The sequence below is a fragment of the Stegostoma tigrinum genome, chromosome 3 (genome assembly GCF_030684315.1).
Source record: "Stegostoma tigrinum isolate sSteTig4 chromosome 3, sSteTig4.hap1, whole genome shotgun sequence".
Taxonomy (NCBI): Eukaryota; Metazoa; Chordata; class Chondrichthyes; order Orectolobiformes; family Stegostomatidae; genus Stegostoma; species Stegostoma tigrinum.
In genome coordinates this window covers 27,000,049-27,022,319 of record NC_081356.1, presented here as the reverse complement: position 1 = coordinate 27,022,319, position 22,271 = coordinate 27,000,049, and the positions used below count along the sequence as shown (strand labels likewise).

Here is a 22,271-nt window from a genome sequence, read left to right as displayed (position 1 = left end):
TCTTACTTTAACACTCTATTCCTTGAGTAATACATCTCAAAATTCCATTTGCCTTCCTAATTACCTGCTGTTTCAGCATACTACTTTTCTGCAATTTATAATTCATGCACGAGGACACCTGGATTCCTCTACACCAAAGCAGCCTGTAAGTTTCTCTCCCTTTAGATAATAAATTGCCTTTTTATTTCTCTGACCAAAATGGATGACCTCACACATCTATATAAAACATCATCTTCCACATTTTGCCCCATTCACCTCAGCTATCCATTTGTAAATTTTTCATTTTTTTTCTTTGCAGCTTACTTTCCCCACTTATTTTAGTGCTGTCTGCAAATCTGACTATAGTACTTTCCATCCCCACATTCAAGTAATTAGTATAACATGTAATTAGTTGGGGCCTGATAACAGAGCCATGTTGCACCCCACTAGTTACATCCTGACTCTCCACTTTCTGTTAGTTAACCAATCCTCTATCCAAGGCAATAAATTACCCCTAGCCCCATGTGATCTTACCATGTGCATTCACCTTCTGTTTGGCACCTTATCAAATTCCTTCTGGAAATACAGAAAAACTGCACCTACAGGATCTCCATTTCCTTCATTGCTTGTCACATCTTCAAAGAACTTTCACAAATTAGTGAAACTCTATTTATCCTTTATAAAACCATGCCAACTCTGATGATATTGTATTTTGACTTTCAAAATGTCCTGTCGTTATCTGCCTAATAATGGATTCTAACAATTTCCCAATGATACATGTCAAACTAACTGCTATGTAGTTTCCTACTTTCTGCCTCCCACCCTTTTTAAACTTGTGTTATATAAGCATTTTTCTAATCCTGTGGAACCTTTCCTACAATCCAGGGAATGTTGGAATACTATAATTCATGGGTCCACTATCTCTGCTGCCACTTCCTCCAAGACCCTAGGACATAGGCCATCAGGCCTTGCGGACTTGTCTGCCTTCAATCTCAGTACTTTTTAAAACTGATGAAGATGATTGTTCTAAGGTTTTCCCTTTACTTAACCTCTGCATTACTTGTTACTATTGGGATTGTACTAGTGTCTTTCAACATGAAAACTGAAGCAAAGTATTGATTCAGTGACTCTGTCATTTGTGTTTCCCATTATTAATTTCCAATCTCACCCTCCAACATTCACTTTAGCTACAATCTTCATTTTTACTTAGTTTTTGCTGTCCATTCTTACATTTTGCACTGGTTTTCTTTCATAATATCCCGGACAGGCTTTAATCATATCACTTGACCTCTTTTGTAACCTTTTGGATGATCTTCAAACCCACTTCCCAATATTCCAGTTTGCCACTTACCTTTGTAATATGGTATGCCTTAGTTATTGTCTTTAACTTCCTTGCTTAGCCGTGGACATTTCCCTCCTTTTACAATCTTTCTTCTTTTCTGGATTACATTTTAGCTGGGAGCAATTGAGTACACCCTTAAACATCTGCCAATGTTCATCAACTGTCCTACCTTTTAGCCTTCCATTCAGTCCACTAGGGCCACGTCTAGGTCCACATGACTACTTGGTTATCTTTGTTTAATTTCAGAAAGAGCGTGGCGATCCTGTTTCTTGTCCTCCAACTGAATTTGAAATTCTAGTAAGCTATGATCACTCTTCCCTAGAGGATTCTTAACTAGATCTTCAAGTAATCCCATCAAATCCAGAGTAGCCTGCTCCCTGGTTGGTTCTCCAACATATTGTTTCTTTGAACAATCTCTAATACATCCAACAAATGCTCCCATGAGGCTACCCTTGCCGATTTTATTTTATTAGTCCAGTCTATGTGTGTATTAAAATCATCCATGATTATTGCTCTTCTGTTCTTAGAAGCCCCCTAGTATTTCCTGGTTTGTACTGTTTAGGGATCTACAGATTGCTCTTAGCTATTTCACTTGCTATTTCTTAGTTCTACCCAGCCTATTTCCATGTTTGAGAATGAAACAAAAAAGGACTGTGGAGGCAGGACACCTAAAACAAAAGCAGAAATTCTGGAGATACTCAGCCGACCTAGTAGCATCTATGGAGAGAAAGCGAAGTTAATATTTCAAAACGTTAACTCTGCTTTCTCTCCACTGATGCTGCCAGACTTGCCGAGTTTCTCCAGCAATTTGTTTTTGATTCTGTGTCTTGGACTGCAGTGCTGATCCTCTCCTTTACTAACTGCCTCCTTTTCCTTCCTACTTATCCAAATCACTAAGTACCCTTTAGATATTCAGTTCCCAAACCCTGTCACCCTGCAACCAAATCGTAGTTAATTACCACCAAATCTCGGGCTTTTTTTTTCTATATCCTAATTAATAGACTTACAGGATAAGGGGCGGCTGAGATGTTTTCCACCAGGAGATTTTGGGCGAACTGTGTAATAAGCACCTGCAGCGTTGGAATATCATGACATATCAAAAGTACTTCTCTTCCCCACAATTCAACTCAAAGATTGCCATGCCTAAGACTCACCTTTTTCAGTTTGGGAAGACGGAGAAGGTTTGTGACAGACATCAACCCAACGTTTATGAGGCTGAGGAACTCCAGGTTCTCAAATTCGGCCGTCAGACCTTCAATTTTACCTTCATTCGATCTGCAGTTGTCGAGAACAAGCTCCCGCACCTAGAACGAACAAATGATTTGCCAATTGAGGCCCTTACTGTAAAAACAAAACCCGAAGAAAGAAGGTTCAATACCACCAAGTGAAGAAATTCTCCCTCATCTCAGTCTTAAATGGCTTGCTCCTTATTTTAAGAGCACATCCCCATGTTTTCTAGATCTGCAGCCAGGAAAACATTCTTTCTGCATTTACCCTACAAGAATTTTATATGTTTTAATTATGTCACTGCTAATTCTTCTAAACACTGGGGAATACAAGCCCAGTTTCTTCAATTTCTCCACACAAGACAATCTCACTGTCCCAGGTATAGGTTTAGCAAATTGTTGCTGCACAGACTTTGCAAATTTTTCCTTATTTAGGAAGACCAAAACTGCATACAATTCCTCAGGTATGGTCTCACCAAGGCTCTATACAATTGAATCAAGATTTAAATGCAGTTCAATCCATTTTCCAGTATTGATGTTGTAATAAAGTCAATCCTATAGTATGGAAATTACCCCGTCATTTCAGACAATGCATCTGTTTACAAGGCAGGCAGAAAAGCCAACATGAAATTAAAGCAGGAGAAGACCATTCACCCCACTGTGCCTGTCACTGTATTTTGAAAAGACATCCAGTTGGACTCATTTTCCCTGCGCTTTTTTGATAGCCCTAGAGTTTTTAATCTTTTTTTTAAACCAATTCCTTTCAAAGTGATTGAATCGAATAGATCACCAGCATTCAGAAAGCGTATTCCAAATCACAAAACACACTACAGATAAAGTAACAATACACTCCCCCTCGGGCCCTTTTTTCAATTACCTTAAAATTTATGTCCTGTGGTCACCCACACTCTTGTCACTGGAAGGAGCTACTCTTTATTGACTTTGTCAAAGCTCTTCACAATTAAAATACACGGAGGCCCTGCACTACAATAGGGCATTTTGCTTAGAAAACTGCACGGTGATTGAATTGTAAGTCTTCAATGCTACAGAATATTAACACAGACAGGGGAGTCAGAATGAAGGTCAGAAAGAAACCTTCCCAATTTTACATCCTCTGTAATATGGATCCATTGAAAACTCTACCGCCTACGGCCCAAACCAACTCATTCCCCACTCCTGTGTTCACTCACCTTCACTGGCTTCCTAATAAGGCAGCACCTGGGGGGGGGAGAGAGAGAGAGAGAGAGAGAGAGAGAGAGAGAGAGAGAAGGGTAGGGGGGAGCAAGAGAGAGAGAAGGGTAGGGGGGAGCAAGAGAGAGAGCGCACGCTAGAGAGAGTGAGAGATCAGGGTAGAGAGACTAAGGTAGGGCTGAGCAGTGAGAGTGAGGGCGGGGGGCTGCGGAATGAGAGTGTGAGTGGGTGTAGAGACAGACATAGGAGTTAAAAAGACCAATCCAGAGAGAGCGGACCACCAACATGAGAGCACACAGTGTGCAGATATGTAATGTATAAGCATTAGAAAAATCGCATCCTAATCAGAAAAAAGAAATCAAAAACATGAGAGAATTGCCTGAAGTAAGGGATGGTCCTATACAAAAGGTCCAGGATGGTTGGTCACCCCAATTCGGTGATGGTGGATTGGGCCGGGGGCGGCGGGGGGGGAGGTGAGAGAGGGAAGATTACAACCAGCAGAAATAAATACAAGATAGTCACTAATAAAACCATGAAGCTTTCACGATAATTCTCTCAGGCCAGAGAAGGATTAGAATGTGGAACTTGTAACCATGATGGCAAATAATACAGATACATTCAAAATGAAGCTCAGAAAAGTGAGGTTTCACAAACCTGGGGTACGTTTCCTGGGATTCCTCACAGTGAAAGGGTAATTCGATTGAAGGTTACAAAGATACTAAGGATAACTAAGAGACAGAAACTGTTGCTGCTGGTTGATGAGTCCAGCACTAGAGGGCAGAATCTAAACATTGCCGCCAGACCTTTCAGGTGTGAAATTAGGAAATAGTTTTACACGAATAGGCTGATAGAAGTTGAAATGCTCATTCACAAATTGGAATTAATGCAAGTTAAACTGTCAATTTTAAATCCGAGATTAATCAAATAAAAAAAAGCTATCAAAAAGGTGTTAAGAAATGAGAGGCTACAGAGAGTAAACAAAAAAGAGATTTCAAATAACTCATCTTTATGACCGGAGGTTCAGGGTTATAGACCTAAACAGCTTCCCCTTGGTCTTAAGTTTCTAACTCGGGCTTTCCATCATCTGACACATCTTAGAATGGTATTGGCAAATGTGACAAGATGCCCAAGGCTTCATATCACTTGTTTCACTTGGGATCAAAGTTCATAACAAGGTGGGAAGCTGTGAAGGGACAGAGAATTTCTGTCAACGATTCATTACAAGGCAGTGCTGTGACAGAGTAAATGGTGAGCTTGAACCTTGAATGGAGGGTCAAAGAACTAGATGGATCACTCTGGGTTGAAGTTGTACAGAAAACCATATGGGAGCAGAATTCCTATTCCTCTTGACTGGGATAAAATTACTCATTCCTTCAGAAAATATCAACCCTTAACTGAGGAACAGTTCTAGGAAACAAGACTGACTTTTCTACAGTGTACATAACAGTCCCATCCAGTGTGTCACACAAATGCATTTGCAGCAGGGCTCACTGGATTGATGGTGTTGTCAGGAGTTTGTTAGTTTGTTCTGGATGCACAGCCCAAGGCAAACTAAATAACTTTACCACCTGTTATTAACTTGTAATAGGGATCAGGAACAGAAATCCGGAATTCCTTCCTTTATCCTGGATTGCTTGTCAAATTCACTGCAACTGAAATTGGAAATCAAACCAGCCATTTTCCTGGTCTACGGAGTTCAGCATTGGATTAAGATCCAAAATTTCACAATATCAGGGATTATCTTCAAATTAGCCTTGGGCTGTGTATGGAAACAGAGCTTTGGTCCAACTCATTCATACTGACCAAGTTTCCCAAATTAAACTAGTCTTGATGGTGTTTGAACCATATCCCTCTAAACGTTTCCTATTCGTGTGCCTGTCCAAATGTCTTGCAAATACTGTAACTGTACCTGCATCTACCACTTCCTCTGGCAGTTCATTCCTCACACAACCCACAAAAAAGTTGCCTTTCAGGTCCCTTTTAAATCTTTCTCCTCTCAGCTTAAAAATATGTTCCCTGGTTTTGAACTCCCCCACTTTTTGAAAAAGACCTCTACTATTCACCTTATCTATGCTCATGATTTTATAAACTTCTATAAAAAAAGTCACCCCTCAACTTTCTACGCTCCAGTGAAAAAAAGTCCCAGCCTATCCAGCCTCTCCTTATAACAACGCAAACCCTCCAGTCCCAGTAACATCCTCCTGAATCTTTTCTACACCCTCTCCAATTTCATAACATTCTTCTTATAGCAGGGTGACCAGAACTGAGCACAGTAATGCAAAAGTGGCCTCACCAACATCCTGTACAACTGCACAAATGGTCTGAGCAATGAATATCAAAGATAGTGGCAAATCCAAATTCCAAAGACCTCACTCCCTAACCCATAGCTTTCACGAATAAGGGAAAGGAAGGGACAGGTTGTAGTTTGATTCATGGAGGCAGCTGTCCACATATAACTAGCTGCTTTCAAATAGATCCAGTCTCTGTCAGCAGGATGTCCAAAACACACCTTGTAAGTTTAAACGTTTTGGATGAAGGTCTAATGTTGATAATTTTTTTTGAAGAGGTAGGGTATCTTGTTGGACAGATGAAAACATACTTTAGATAGGTCAGGGGACACCTTTGAACAGGTATTTTTTGGAGAGACCACGTGCCTTTTAAATTGTTAAAAGTAGAAATGAAGGAGTGTAAAATGTCAATAAACTCATCAGAATACTTAAGCCCTTAAGGTATTTCAATTACCATGCCCTTAAATTTGAAAAAAATCTTCAGTTTAAGAAGAAAATTGTGCTTGCTATTCACAATGTCTGATGATACAAGACTGAGGACTGTCATTATTACATTTGTACTGAATAGCTGATTTCATAAATTATTAGAGTGGTGTACTCACTGGCTCACAATTTAACTGACAGCTTCAAATATTTATAAAATCTTTGGTGTAGGGCGATAAATAAAAATGCTTATTTTTGTAAGAGATTAATCAATTGATACAGTTTAAATATGCTGAATGGCTTTTCTGAATCAATGAGTTTCTTTTTAACCCAAATACTGAAATCATTAATAGACTTTTCATACACACACACACACACACAAGATCATGGGGGTCACTGATTGTCAGAATGTATGACAGACTATGGGAATGGGGATAGAGGCAATGAAGTGCCATTGGGAGATTGTGGGGTGAGAAGGAAGGGCTCTGGAGGGTCAGATTATATATTGTTCTTTCCAAGTCCTGTAGCTCTAAGGCTGACCTTTCAGGTACCCATTTCCACTTCCCCTACCCTCCTTTAGTTGCCTCCACAACTGATTCCGAAGCGGCTGGCCAGACTCCCATTACCAGCTTCCTCACCTGCTCTACCCAACAGAAAATATGAATGTACCAGGCACTGGTACATTCTCCAAAGCTAGGCTTGCGGAGACAGGAACTTTTCAGACTCTCACAAAGCCTACTCCAATATCAAATTTCACAGTGCTTCCAAACAAAAAAAAATCACTCAATTATGAAGATTACAAGTTTTGTAAAGTCAGAATCAACGAACTATTTCAAACTTTTACAGTACAGTGACATGCTATTTGGTCTGTCTGGTCCACATCAGCTTTTTTGCACCACAACCTTCCTTCCACTTCTCTTCATCTCTTCCATTTATCCTCATGTAAGAATCTAATGTCTCCTTCGACACATCTCTGTCACTCCTCCCGACAACTGTCTGTGGTCAAGGGTTCCACATTCTTACCACTGTGTAATGAAGTGTATAAGATGCACTGCAGCAATTTGTCACAGCCCCTTCAACAGAACCTTCCAAATTCTGACCTCTACCATCTAAAAAGGACAAAGGCAGCAGATGCATATGACCACCATCACCTGCAAGTTCCCCTCTGAGCCACTCACTATCCTGACCTGGAACCATTCACTATTCCTTCACTGTCGCAGGGTAAAGAACATTGAGCTCCCTTTCTAACAGTGCTGTGGGTGTGACTGCACTACATGAACAGCAAGCAGCATTAGCAGACATAATGCATAGAATTTTATAGTACATAAGTGCCATGTGACATATAATATAAGAGCCTTGAAAAAGCAATGAATTAAGTCCTATTCCTTCCCTACTGCCCTGCAAAAAACTTTCTATCTCAATTATTTATTCCTTTCCTTTTAGACTGCTATTATTGAATCAAAAACATAAAAAGCTTAAATGAACTTGATAACAGATTGTTATCTTAATTCCCTCATGAGAAGAAATGCATTCTAATTCATGGAATTATCGCTTAATGATTTACTGGGTCAATACACCAAGTGGCAAGACATTAAGTTATTCAAACCAGTTTTTAGTACTCATGCAGAGAAGGCCTCTATGGGGTCTGACAGCATCCTTGGACAGTCAGAAACAACATGATAATCTTTCAACAGATATATTTAATCTGTTTTACTTTCTCCAAATATATGCTGTCAGACCTGACGAGCATTTGCTGCTTTTAAATGTTAGATTTCCAGTATCTGCAATATTTTGGTTTGATGATTCTCACCCTTTTATTTCTCCATGTCCTCACTCATAAGTATTGCATAACCTCCACGCATCCTCCTTTAATTTCTGCAACCTCCTCTAACTGTCAAAGATCTTAACTCTGTTCAAGTTTTGGCCTTTTGCACTCAAGATCTGGAAATTTCTCCTTGAACCTATCCTGCCCCTTATCCTCCTCCAACCTCATCCTTTAGGGCATTCCTTAAAATCCACAACTTCCTGCAAGCTTTTGGCCACCTGTCACGTTTTGTGTGAGGGATATCAAATTTTGTGGATCACATTTCAATGAAACGCTTTCTGATGTTTTCACCACATTAAAGACACTGTATGAATGCAAGCTGTTTTTCTTTCGTCTTAAACTCTTTAGTCAAGTTTGCCAATTTTAACTGGTCCAGCCTTGGGAGTGCTACATTTTATTATCGTCAGCATCTCCAAACTAAAGAAAAAAAGATAACTGCCGGGGCACAGAGTCACATGACAAACAGGATGCCCTTGACAGGGGTATTATTTGTTATATTTTAAGTAACAATTTGACTTTTCAAAGGTTACCAGCTTACAGTCTATTGCTATTCTATGAGATGAGCTGCTGGGTATCATGGTTTAGCAGGTTATGTGCAGTACTGTCATAAAATGTAAATGCTCCTGAAAAATGTAGGGTTATGCAAGTACAAAACTGCTTTTGAAGTAAGGAACATAGAAATAGCATGCAGTCATTCAGCCCAGGTCTGTACTCCCATTCAAGGGGATGATGGCTAATTAGGGACCAAACTCCACTTACCCACATTCCCTTTCTCCCCTGCAATCCCCCTCCCAGTTCTTTCATGGAAAATGGGCATTGTTGGTAGGTTAGCAATTATTGCCCATCTTAATTACTGTTGAAAAAGATGGTGGTGAGTCAGTTTCTGGTGTAGGTACACTCAGTGCTGTTCAGAACACAGTTTCAAACTGTTGATGGAAAGGTGATTTCGTTCCAAGTCAAGATGAGGGGCTACTTAGGAACTTGCAGGTGGGTGTATCCCATGTATCTGCTGTCTTTTCCTTCTAGGTGGTAAAAGGCACAGGTTTGGAAATTGCTGTCGAAGGAGCCTTGGTGAATTGCTCCAGTGTATCTGGTCTATGGTACACACTGCTGCTGTTGTGCATGGCTGGTGAGGAAAGTGAATTTCTACAATGTGGTTGATGGGCTGTCAATCAAGCATGTTCTTTTGTCCTGAAATAGTTAAGCACCAAGCGTTGCCAATACAGCACTCATCTGGGGAAGTAGAGAACATTTTATTCTGGTCCTCACTGGCATCTTGTAGGTAGTGAAGAGGTTTTGAGGAGTAATAAGGTGATTTGGTTGCGGCAGAATTCCTAACCTCTGACCTGCACAATATTTACATGGCTAGCCCAGTTCAGTTTCTAAACAACAACAACAAGGATGTTGACAGTGCAGTATGCAGTGACGGTAATGCCACTGAATGTCAATGGTTAGATTCTCTCGCTGTAAATATTCATTGTCTGGCAGCGTAATGATGCAAATATTACCTGCCAATTATCAGCACAAGCCCAAGTGTTGTACAGATCATTGCTGCACTTAGGCATGGACTGCTTCAGTATCCGAGGAATCATGAATAGTGCTGAACATTTGGTTGTTGATGATTGTACATCACCACCTCATGATGGACGGAAGGACAATGATGAAACAGCTGAAGTCCAAGTCTAGGTCACTATCCTGAGGAACTCCTGTAGAGATATCCTGGGACTGAGATGATGGACCTCCAACAACCACATCCATTTGCTTTTGTACTAGCTATGATTTCAAACAGCAAAGAGTTTGACTCCCTCCATGATTCCGACAGACTTGTAGGTCACCTCGATGCCAATCTTGGTGGAATACGACCTTGATATCAACAGCAAATCATTCTTAGCTCACTTCTTGAGTTCAGCTCTTTTGTCCATGTTTGGAACAATGCCCTAATAAAGTGAGGAACAAAGCCAGTCTGGTGGAACCCAAACTAAGCACAAGTGACTGGGTTATTCCTTTTCTCCTCCCCACACCTCCAATATCCAGAAGTGCTCTTTAGACACAATTGTACTATTTATCCCCATTACTAAATCACCTGTTAACCGCCACCAATAAATCATACATTCTTCAACTGATTTAAAAGTTTTACATGTGAATTAAAGTAACACAGAACATCAAAGGTGAGGGAGAGGTGGGGAGAAGGCAAAAGGGGCCAAATCAAAATGGAGCTGGAACGTGAGGAGGTAAAGCACTCTGCTGTGGTGTCATCTCTCTCGAAAGGCTGAGAGAGTTTAGTGGACATCACGTCTCCCTCTACAAGGGCACCTGGGCACCTGGTCATTGTTTGCCAATGCTGCTCGACAGCCCTGTCAATCACTCCTGCCAAGGCTTTGCTGATAATGGAGACTAAAAATATAGGATGGTAGAATGAGTTGGATTTATCTTACTCTCTATTTTGTGGACAGGACATACCTACCAGATAGATGCCAGTGTTGTAGCTGTGCCCAAACAGCCTAGATACGTGTCCTAAGATGCTGCTTGGGCTGCTGTGTTCATGAAGCTCTACACTTTGTTATCGCTTAGCCTGGATAGGGGTGTGGCTTGTTCTGGTGTACAAATATTCAGTTCACTTGCTGGAATGTTGTCAGGGTCCAAATCCATTGCAGCATCCAGTTCCTTTAGCAGTTTCTTGATATCTCATGGAATGAACTGAACTGGCTAAAGTCCAGCATCTGTGATGCTGGTGACCTCTGAAGGGAGCAGAGATGGATCATTCACTTGATGTTTCTGGCTGATCACAGTTGCAAATGCTTCAGCATTATCTTTTGCACTGATGTTCTGGGTTTCCACCTATAGAGGATGGTGATATTCACAGAGTATCATGCTCCTGCAGATAGCTGTTCAAATGTTCACCGTCATTCATTACTGATGTAGCAGGACTGTAGAGCTTTGATTTGTTGACTCTGTAATTGCCTAGCTCTCTATCAAATGGTACTTATGCTATTCAGCAGGCAAGTAGTCCTGTGTTGTTACTTTACCAGACTGTCTCTTTAATTTGATTAATTAGTTATGCCTGATATACCTCCTGGTCTCTTCATTGAACCAAGGAACCTAGCTTGATGCTCAGTGGAGTGAGGGACATGCCAGGCCATGAAGTTACAGATTGTGGTTGAATGCAATGCTGTTGCTGCTAATGGCCCATTGCTCCTCCTGGAGGTCCAGTTTTGAGTTGTGAGATCTCTTCTGAATCTGTCCTATTTATCACCATTGTAGTACCACACAACATGAGAGAAGGTATCTTAATTGTGAAGGTGGGACTTTATCTTCACAAGGATTGTGCAGTGGTCACTCCTGCAGATACTCTTATCGACAGATGCGTCTGTCTGGTAGATTGGAAAGGATGAGGTCAGGTAGGTTTTCCACTCTTGTCTAGCAGACATGTCCTTTTGGACTTGGCCAGCTCAGTGTATAGTGGTGCTGTTGAGCCACTCTTGGTAATGGACATTGTTGTCCCCCACACAATCAGGGAGCACTTTGTGCCAGTACAATCCTAACAGTGCTTTTTCCTAAGTGGCATTCAATATGCAGGAGTACCGACTAATAGTCAAAGAGGTGGATGTAGCTGGTAATCAGCAGATGGTTTCCCTAGCCACGTTTGACCTACAGTCAGAGTTATACAGCACAGAAACTGACCCTTCAGTCTGCCTCATCCATGCCGACCAGATATCCTAAACTGATCTAGTCCCATTTGCCAACATTTGGCCCATATCCTTTAAACACTTCCCATTTATGTACCCATCCAGATGCCTTTCAAAATGACATAATTATAAACAGCTCCACCATTTTCTTTATAATGAAATGTGAGGCTGGATGAACACAGCAGGCCCAGCAGCATCTCAGGAGCACAAAAGCTGACGTTTCGGGCCTAGACCCTTCATCAGAGAGGGGGATGGGGTGAGGGTTCTGGAATAAATAGGGAGAGAGGGGGAGGTGGACCAAAGATGGAGAGAAAAGAAGATAGGTGGAGAGGAGAGTATAGGTGGGGAGGTAGGGAGGGGATAGGTCAGTCCAGGGAAGACGGACAGGTCAAGGAGGTGGGATGAGGTTAGTAGGTAGGAGATGGAGGTGCGGTTTGGGTGGGAGGAAGGGATGGGTGAGAGGAAGAACAGGTTAGGGAGGCAGAGACAGGTTGGACTGGTTTTGGGATGCGGTGGGGGGGGGGGGGGAGGAAGAGCTGGGCTGGTTGTGTGGTGCAGTGGGGGGAGGGGACGAACTGGGCTGGTTTTGGGATGCAGTGGGGGAAGGGGAGTTTTTGAAGCTGGTGAAGTCCACATTGATACCATTGGGCTGCAGGCCATTTTCTTTGGCAGCTTGTTCCATACACACACCACCTACCTGATGCCATGACTTTTTATGGCATCTGGCTCAATGTTGAAGACTGCCAGGACAGATTCTTCTTGACTGCACATCACTGTGCTGCAATCACTGATGGCTCTGTTCTGTAATTGCAACACTTTAATAGCTTTAAGCAGTTGCTCTATGTAGAAGAGAGTATTAAATCTTTTACCAACCTGACCAAAAAACTACAAAGCACATCATAAATAACTTTTAATGCTGTGAGTGCTTCGGCTCTGGAATGCACTGCCTAAGAGTGTGCTGGAGATAGAAAACTTGTGTGCTGGCTTTCAAAACAGAACAAGTGAAAAGTGTGTATGGGTTACAAGGACACGACAACAGTACATGACCAGCTAAATCATGATTGGGAAGCAAGCACAGACTCAACAGGCTGCATGCCTTTTTACATGCTCTAACCATTCCATGATTTTGTGATCTCACATCACCATAGTCCCAAACAATTGACATCTTATTCCAAATCTTTGTTCTCTAGTTCTAGACCCTCCAGTCACAGTTTTCACCTTTTCCATACACCCCAAACTGTTTTACAGCTAACAAAGTACATTTAATGTGAAGTCACAGTAGTAGTGAAGGAAAATGCAGCAGAAGTCAACTTACCCATAGCAGGACCTCACAGACAATGTGATCATAAGCAGATAATCTGATTTTACTGATGCTGGTTCAGGGAAAAATATTGGCCAGGACACAGCACTCCCTAGCCCCTTAAATTACTGATCTTTTATGTGGGAATATAGATATCCCACTTGAGAAATTTGATCAAAGTGCCTAAGCTAACACTTCAATGCTCAGGGTGCATCCTGGTTTGGCTAATTGGTACCATCGGAGTGTCACACTATTAGAGGGCCCAAGCTGAGGGAGTGCCACACTGTTGAAGGTTCAGTACCAAGGATGTAATGCACTGTTGAAAAGTTGATACTGAGAGAGTGACTATGCTGTTATAACATGAGACCTTTGCTCTTAAATACTCCCATGCCACGATTTTGAATAAAACATTGCATATTATTCAGGCATTCTGGGTTGATATTTATCCAGCAATCCACATCACTAAAAAGCAAACAAACGATCTGCCCTTTATCTCACTGTTATTTGTGGCAGGTTGATGTGTACATCTTGGCCCTACACTACCTACAACTATAACCCCATCTTAGAAATTTTTCATTGCCAATAAGTGCTTCAAGGTATCCCGAGATTCTGAAAGATGCTACATGACCACAAGACTTTCACTGCCCGTGTAAAATAAATTTAACTACAAATAAAGGGAGAGTGAAAGACTAGGCATATTCTACACCATCTAGTGGTGAATTTTGTTCAAGGGAATAGGCCATTTCCTGGCCTCTTAATTAGGCAATGAAGAACAAAAAGAAGAGAGAAACCTGTATCATGTGGGTACAAAATGAGACACAATGTCGCCATGTAGGAAATACAAATTGTAAAGAATTAATCTAAATGTCACTATTTATAAAATACGACGGGGCTATGACTTCACAAGAAATCCATCAGATTTCACACCTTTGTTGTTTCAAGATCATTTACTTATAAGAATCACAACACAGCACTAAAAATAGACAAGCAAAGTATAAATGCAGTGGAGTAATGCTAAAATTATTTATGAATCAATGATTCAATAAGACCAGTGTCCAATTCTGGAATATATTCCTTCGAGACAGAAAGACTCCGAGGGCTGCATCACCTTTGGATCAGAAATTTAAGGATGGTGTGAAATTTCAAAGAAATGGGAGTGCAATACTATGAAAGTTATTGGTTGTCAGAATATTGGAAATTTTTTAGAAAACAGATGCTAACTTAAATAATAAAATGGGAGAAATTAATCTAGGAAAGAAAATGAACAAGAAATATGGAATCTTTACCTGATTTTATAAATGTATAAAAAGGTCAGTGTAGCTGAAGTAAGTTTTGGTCCCATACAGGAGGAGACGAGGGAATTATATCCATCTTCATAATAACCAGCACAAAACCACTCCAAGAACATTAGAACATCATGGAGCAAATCACAGAGAGAGAAACTTAATACAGTTGTGATGATGGTAACAAAAAAGATAAAAGTAATGAAACTAAATATTGCCATAGCCCCGGATCATAAGAAATTGGAGCAAACGTAGGCCATTCAGCCCATAGTGTTTGCTCCACCAAACAATAAGATCCTGGCTGATCTGATAACCATCAACTCCACTTTCTTGCTTTAACACCCTCAAATTCCTTACTGATTAAATGTTTCTCTCAATCTTGAATACATTGAATAACCTTGCCTCTACAGCCCTCAGCAGTAAATAATTCCACAAAATTCCCTACACTTGGAGAGGAGAAATTCCTCCTTATTTCTTAAAATAGACAGACACTACTCAGATTATGACCTCCATTCCTAGTTCCCAAAAGTGGAAACAATCTCACCTTTATGTCTACTAACGAACTTACATGTTTCAACTAGGTTATCTTCCTTCTTTAAAACTAATTTCCTACAGGTCTAACCTACTCAACCTCTTCTTATAAGAGAATCTCTCTATATCCAGGATCAACCGAGTGGACCTTCTCTGGATTGCCTCCAATACCAGTACATCTTTCTGTCCAGAAAGAGGGCCAAAACTGTTCACGATATTCCAAGTGTTATTTAACTTATGTCTTGTATAGTTTAGCATGGCTTTCCTGTTTGTATACTCCATTCCCTTTAAAAAAGGCCATCATACCATTTGCCTTCCCTGTTTCTTGCTGAACTTGTTTGCCAGCTTTTAATGATTATGAGGATTCCCAAATTACTGCAGAAAGCTACAGTACTGAGTCTGAGTCGTTCTTTAGTTAAATAATAATCAGCTCCTCTAATCTTCCTGCCTTATACTTTTTCACATCATGTTCCATCTGCTAAGCTTTTGCCTACTCACTTATTCTTCTATATTCACATATATGTCTGTATTCCTCCACAGACTGTGTCATCCTCACTATTTACCTTCACAACTATTTTTTGTATCATTAACAAACTTGGATATCGTACCTTCTCTTCCCTCGTAGCTCCAAAACTGAACCCTGTGGCACTCCCGTAGCTATAAGCTACCTTAAAATGTTCTCTTTATCCCCATTTTATCTTTTAGTTAGCCAATCCTCTAACCATGCTAACATACTACTCCAATAGCATGGGCTCTTATTAAGACACCTTGTGTGCAGTATGTTATCAAATGCCTTTTGGAAACCTAAGTATATTGCATCTATCAGTTCCCCGTTATCTTTCATACATGTTACATCCTCAAAAGAATTTGAATAAATTCACCATGCATGATTTCCCATGCAAGCCATAAGGCCATAATCCCAAGGTCTTAAAATACATAACTGCAGAGATAATAGATGCATTGGTTGCATTCTTCCAAAATTCTCTAGATTCCAGAAAGGTCCCAGTAGATTGTTCAATCACAAACATAATATAAAACATTTTTAAAAAAATGACAAAGCAGGAAACTGCAGAACCAAAATTAGCCTAACACTTATCATTGGAAAATGCTAATAACTGTTTAGGAATTAGAAGTAGATTGTCTATAAAAAAAAACAATCAGGTGAAAGGGAAAATGGAAAATGTGTGACAAATTTATTTGAGTCCTCTAAAAATTCAATAAGGAGGAAGGATAAAATGGATAAGGTGCCATGTGAAAAATTATTACAGAAGAGCCTGTGGCCTTAGGCGACACAAATTAGGATGACAGAGATTGGTGAACTAACTGGAAACACTGAACTATGATAAATGGGTTAATTTTCAGGATAGTAAATCACAACTAGCCAACTTCTATAGGATTTAGTGCTGGTGCTTGACTACTTAAAATCTACTGGGTATGTTAATAACTTAGATGAAGGCACTGAACGTACCGTAGCCAAATTTACTGGCAATGCAAAGTTAGGTAGCAAAGCAAGTTATGAAGTGGCTAAACAAGCAGCACAGAGAGATTTGGACAGATTAATTAAGTGGCAAAAATTTGGCTGACCTGCTTGTTCACATTGACAGGAAGAATGGAAGAGTAGAACTGTAGGTTAAATGGAGAGAAATTGCAAAATGTTGCAGTGTAGAGTAATCTTAGTAGTTTTCTACACCTATTACAAGGTTAACATGCAGGCACAACATTTTTTTAAAAAATCGTCCACAGAATGTGCGCATCATTGGATAGGCCAGCATTTATTTCCCATACAGAATTGCCCTAAAGGTGTTGGTGGTGAGCTGCCTGCTTCAGCTTTCTGTCATGACCCATGACAGGGAAGAAACAGCAATATATTTCCACATCAGAATGGTTTGATACTTGGAAGGGAAATTGCAGGTGGCAGTGTTCTGACAAACCTGCTGCCCTTGTCTCTCTATTGGTAGAGATTGTGTGTGTTTAAAAGGTGCCATTTGTGGAGCATTGGGTAGTTAAATTGAAATGGCAAAAGAACTGGAAGGATACCAAGATTTTTATTTTTGAAAACTGATCTGAAATGCTCTGCCCGAATGGGCAGTAGAAGCTGATTCAATACCAAATTTCCAAAGGGAATTTGATAAATACCTGAAGAGGCAAGGGGAATGAGATTGGCTGAATAGCCTCATTTTTCCACAAGAGATCCCATGGCAGGCAGTATGTTGTCACTGCTGTTACGTGGGAAGTGTAGCTGTCATTCACGCACAGCAAGATCCTATGCAAAATAACGTGGTATCTACCAGATAAACAAGTGCTGATGATGTCTGCTATCAACAACAACTTGTATTCATACAGAGCCTTTAACAATAATGAAGCATCTGAGTTGCTTCCCAGGCCCGTTATTAAACAAAGCATGATAGCAAGCCATACGTGTATACAAACTAATTCACATGACTGAATGTTTGGTCAAAAAAACTAAGTTTTACAGAACACCATGAAGGTGGAAAGATAGTAGACAGTCAGATAATAAGACAGATGGAATTCCAGTTCATTGAGCCCTGGCACTGAAGGCATGGCCACCAATTAATCAATTAATATCTTGGATATTCAAGACACAAAACTTAAAGGAGCACATTGATCCTGGGATTTTAGGGTGGAGAGATCTCAGAGATAGGGAAAAGGTGAGAGCATCAAGGGATTAAGAAAGAATAAATGTTTTAACGTCAAAATATTCCTTTAGTTACCAACGTGAGCCCAGAGCTGAAAGGGAAACAAGACCACTGCACATTCTGACCTGGTTAGCAGAGTTTTGGATGACCTCAAATTTATGGAAGGTGGAATATGGGAGACCAGGAAGCAGGTGGTGGCATAGTTACAATCTGACTAACTAGTAATCTAGAACCCCAGGCTAATTTTCTGATGTCATAGGTTCAAATCCCACCATGGCAGATGGTGAAATTTCCCCCAGGTATTAAATTTTTAATATTCTGGAATAAAAAGCTAGTCTTTTCTACTGTCAGTTGTTGTTAAAAAAAAATCTTGTTGTCAAGGAAATCTGTTAGCTTTACCTGATCTGGCCTATGTGTGAGTCCAGACCCACAGTTAACCAGCTTTTGGGCAATAAATGCTGACCTAGCTAAAGATGCCACAACACAACGAATAATTTCTTTTAAAAACATGGAGAAGTGAATTTTGGAGGCAAAGACAGGAATGTGGGTTTCCGTAGCAGATGAGCTGTACAGGGGAAAAAAAAAATCAAGCAATAGTCTGGAGGTGGAAATAGGTAGTATTAGCGAGGGGCTGAATATATTGCCTCCATGACACCAGGGTGAATTCAAAGGGTTCAAAAGCTCAATGCCAACCCAAGAAAGGTATTAATTTGCCCCTTAAGTAGTTTTTGATGTGCTAAGGATATTGTAAAGGTGCTGTGTAAATGCAGGCTCTTTCTAAACTTAATATTTTAGAAACCCATTTGCTGGAATATTTTTCTGTTGTTACACTGAGCTATAAAATCCATACTCAGCAAGGGGAATGTACAAGGGAGATTCATGGCATCAATCCAGTTACGCAGGATGCTATGCAACGCCAAAAATAGAGTGAACTGCAGCAGCACCACACCTAATGATGAAAGAAGTGAAAAAAGATGCTGTACAAGCAACTGGAATTGACAAGTCTCAGAATGATTTGGTTCCAGTGCTATTACCAAGTAACATGACTGAATTAGGACCATGATGATAGCAAACCTAGTGGAGACACAAAGACTTGCATTTTTATAGCACCTTTCACAACCACGGCATGTTCCAAAGCATTTTCCAGTCAATCAAGTACTTTTGAAGTATTGTCATTGTTGCAGTGTAGAAACATGGTGCCCAAATGTGCACAGCAAAATCCAACAAACCAAAAATATGATGACATCCCTGATAATCTGTTGCAATGATATTGGTTGAGGGTAAACATTGGCATTCTCCTCTCTGTATAGCACCATAGAATCTTTTACGTCCAACTGAAAGTTGAGACAGTACCTCAGATTAACATGTTATCTGAAAGAAAGGCCCTCTGACAGTTCAGCTCTCCCTCAGGAAATGCACCAGAAGTGTCAGTCCAGGTTTTATGCACAAGCCTCTGGAATGGGAAGTAAACCCATTATCTGAGGATTCAGGAATGAGGGTGCCTTCCACTGTGCATCAGCTGACACCTGCTAGACTAACAAGCATTGCCTGGTCCAAACCATTAATTTGGTGAGATTTTTTACATTGTGTTGTGTTGTCCATTAACTCCATTTCCTAATTATTGACTCCATCCTTCACTCTGGCAAGTGCCTGACATTGTCCTAGACCATCTGTACGGTCATGTTTGACTCTGTTAAGCTTCTAACTACATAACTATGCTGCCACTCACACTACCCATTCGCTACCCAAGACACCACCTGCCTCAGTTTATTTGCTGCTGTAACCCTCTTTCATGTCTTTTTTAGCTCTAGACTCAACTATTAAAACACACTCCCGACTGGCCTTCTATATCCTATCGTTTAAAGTTGAGGAGGTCAAAAAAATCTGCTATAACTCAAATCAACTCTCATTCTCTCTTTACTGCTCTGCAATCTACACTGTATCCCAGTTACATGATAGTAATTATAAAAAATGTCATTCTTGTTTTGAAATCCCTCCATGACTCAATGCCTTCTGCAAACTTCTCTAACCTTCAGTTGAGATCTCTGCACTCCTCCAATCTGGCTTCTTGAACATTCCCTGATTTTAGTTGCTCCACCATTGGTGGCTATGCTTCAATTGCCTAGACTCCTATGGTCTTGAGCTCCCTCTTCAGATCTTTCTGGCTGCCATCTTCCAAAACAGAAATCCACCTCTTTGACCAAGTTATCAGTGATATATAGCCCCATGTTGAAACTTTGTTCCATGGAGTCAGAGTCATATAGCACAGAAACATACCCTTTCGCCCAACCAGTTCATAAGCTCTGAAACTCCTTGGAAATTACACTGAAGGCACTATACAAATAGAATTTGTTGTCTAGAGACAAGAAGATCTCTGCAAATAAGTACAGCTATACTTAGCATAAACTTTGCTTGAATGCAAGAAAAGCTAGCATGTCAGTAGCACCTTTCATGACCAGTGTGCAGAGAGTTCCTACAAACACGAGTGTGATTGTGACCAGATGACTTGTCTTTTGTGATGTGATTGAGGGATGAATATCAGCCACAATCCGGACAGAACTCTCTTGCTTTTCTTTAAAGTACTGCCATGGGATCTTTTACATTCATCACCTGCTCAGATGAGGCCTCAGGTTAGCATCTCATCTGGCACCTGACAATATTGCATTGGTAGCACCAGCATGTACTTCTGACACCTTGACTGAAACTAGATCTAAAACAGGGCCACGATTTGTACGATGGAACCTGTTACTTGCATACAGTCCTTGGGCTGTCTCACAAAAGCTTTGGCTGGATTGCAGATTGCATGTATCTGCAAATGAACATTCTAGTTTAGACACAAAGTCAACAGTGTTGACTTTAAAAAAGTTGCTTGTAACAGCTTTTACTTACCATAGCAATTTTACTATACACATCTCAAGTCCCTTCACAATAGCAATATGAAACCATATTTGACAGAGCCAAACTGCAGGAAATATTAGGTTGGTCAAAAAATGCTAATAAGGTTTTACAAACAATAAAAATAGATTTTTGTGGCCACCATAAAGAAAGCAATGTTTAAGGAATGAAGGAAATTGAGGATGAGCAAGTGACCAGAATTGCCAAGATCTAACAGTTATAGAGAAAGCACTAACAGTTTCCTACAGGGCAGTTCCTAACATCAGAATGTGCCAGCTCTCCAAAAGAGGAAAAGAAACTCCCATTTTTGAAGGAAATATGTATTAGTACACATTTCCAGGAATAATCTCCAGGCAACCACGTAATTCTTGTCAGACCAAATACTCAATCACTACTGTCCTTCCCTACAGTGGAATCTACTGATGGGGCTTGCTGTGCATCAGGATTCAGCTGAAGATCTCGCGTGTCTAAAAAGACAACAATTTCTCTTAAAAAATTATACCTTTCAAGAAAAGGCAATGTGTCAAAGCCAAAGTAATCAATGGCAGTCTTATTCCTAATTAAACCTGTTCTGATAAGCTAAAACTACATGAACTGCCAGAGGAAGTGGAAAATCATGTATCACTACCTTTACAGAGCTCTTTGAAGAAGTGACAAAGATAACTGATGAAGGCAGAGCAGTGGATGCTGTCTATATAGACTTCTGAAAAGCATTTGACAAAAGTTCTGCATAGTTAGCAAGGCTAGATCACATGAAATCCAGGGACAGCTAGCCATTTAGATACAAAATTGGCTATAAGGTAGGAGATAGAGAGTGGTGGTGGAGAGTTGCTTTTTGGACTGGAGGTCTGTCACTAGCAGTGTGCCAAATGGATCAGTGCTGGGTCTACTGTTTTTTTGTCACTTATGTAAATGATTTAGATGTAAATATAAAAAGAACAGTTAGTAAGTTTGCAGATGACACCAAAATTGATGGTATAGTGGACGTTGAAGGTTATCACAGAGTACAATGAAATCTTGATCAGATGGGTCATTGGGCTGAAGAGTGGCATATGGAGTTTAACTTCGATAAATGTGAGGTGTTGCATTTTGGTAAGGCAAACCAGAGCAGGACTCAGACTTGATGGTAAGGTCCTGGGGAGTATCACCAAACAAAGAGACCCTGGGATGCAGGTTCATAGATCCTCGAAGGTGGAGTCACAGGTTAATACGGTAACGAAGATGACTTTTGATGTGCTTGCCTTTATTGGGGAGTGCTTTAAGTATTGGAGTTGGAATGTCATCTTATGACTGTACAAGACATTGGTTAGGCCACTTTGGGAATACTGTTAAATCCTGCTCTCCCTTCTATAGGAAAGATGTTGTTAAACTTGAAAGGGTGCAGAAAAGATTTACTAGGATGCTGCCTGTGTTGGAGGGTTTGAGCAATAGGGAGAGGTTGAATAGGCTGGGACTACTTTCCCTGAAGTGTCAGAGGCTGAGGAGGTGACCTTATAGAGGTTTAAAAAAAATTATGAGGGGCATGAATAGTCATGGTCTTTTTCCCCAGAGCAGAGGAGTCTAAAAGTAGAGGACACTGGTGTAAGGTGAGAGGGGAAAGATTTAAACAGGACATTAGTGGTAACTATTTCACAGAGGGTGCTGA

The 22,271-nt window shown here is 40.5% G+C and overlaps 1 protein-coding gene across 2 annotated transcripts in view; it reads right to left on the bottom strand.

Moving 5' to 3' along the window:
• anp32b (acidic (leucine-rich) nuclear phosphoprotein 32 family, member B) overlaps positions 1-22,271 on the bottom strand; it is a 47,301-nt gene that overhangs the window by 22,558 nt on the left and 2,472 nt on the right. The window contains exon 2 of one of the 2 annotated variants that reach the window (XM_048528142.2): positions 2,476-2,662. In XM_048528142.2, the coding sequence (XP_048384099.1) occupies positions 2,476-2,517 (42 nt within the window). In that variant the 5' untranslated portion in view covers positions 2,518-2,662. The remainder of the gene's footprint in view (positions 1-2,475; positions 2,663-22,271) is intronic. The other variant, XM_048528141.2, reaches the window with a different exon arrangement.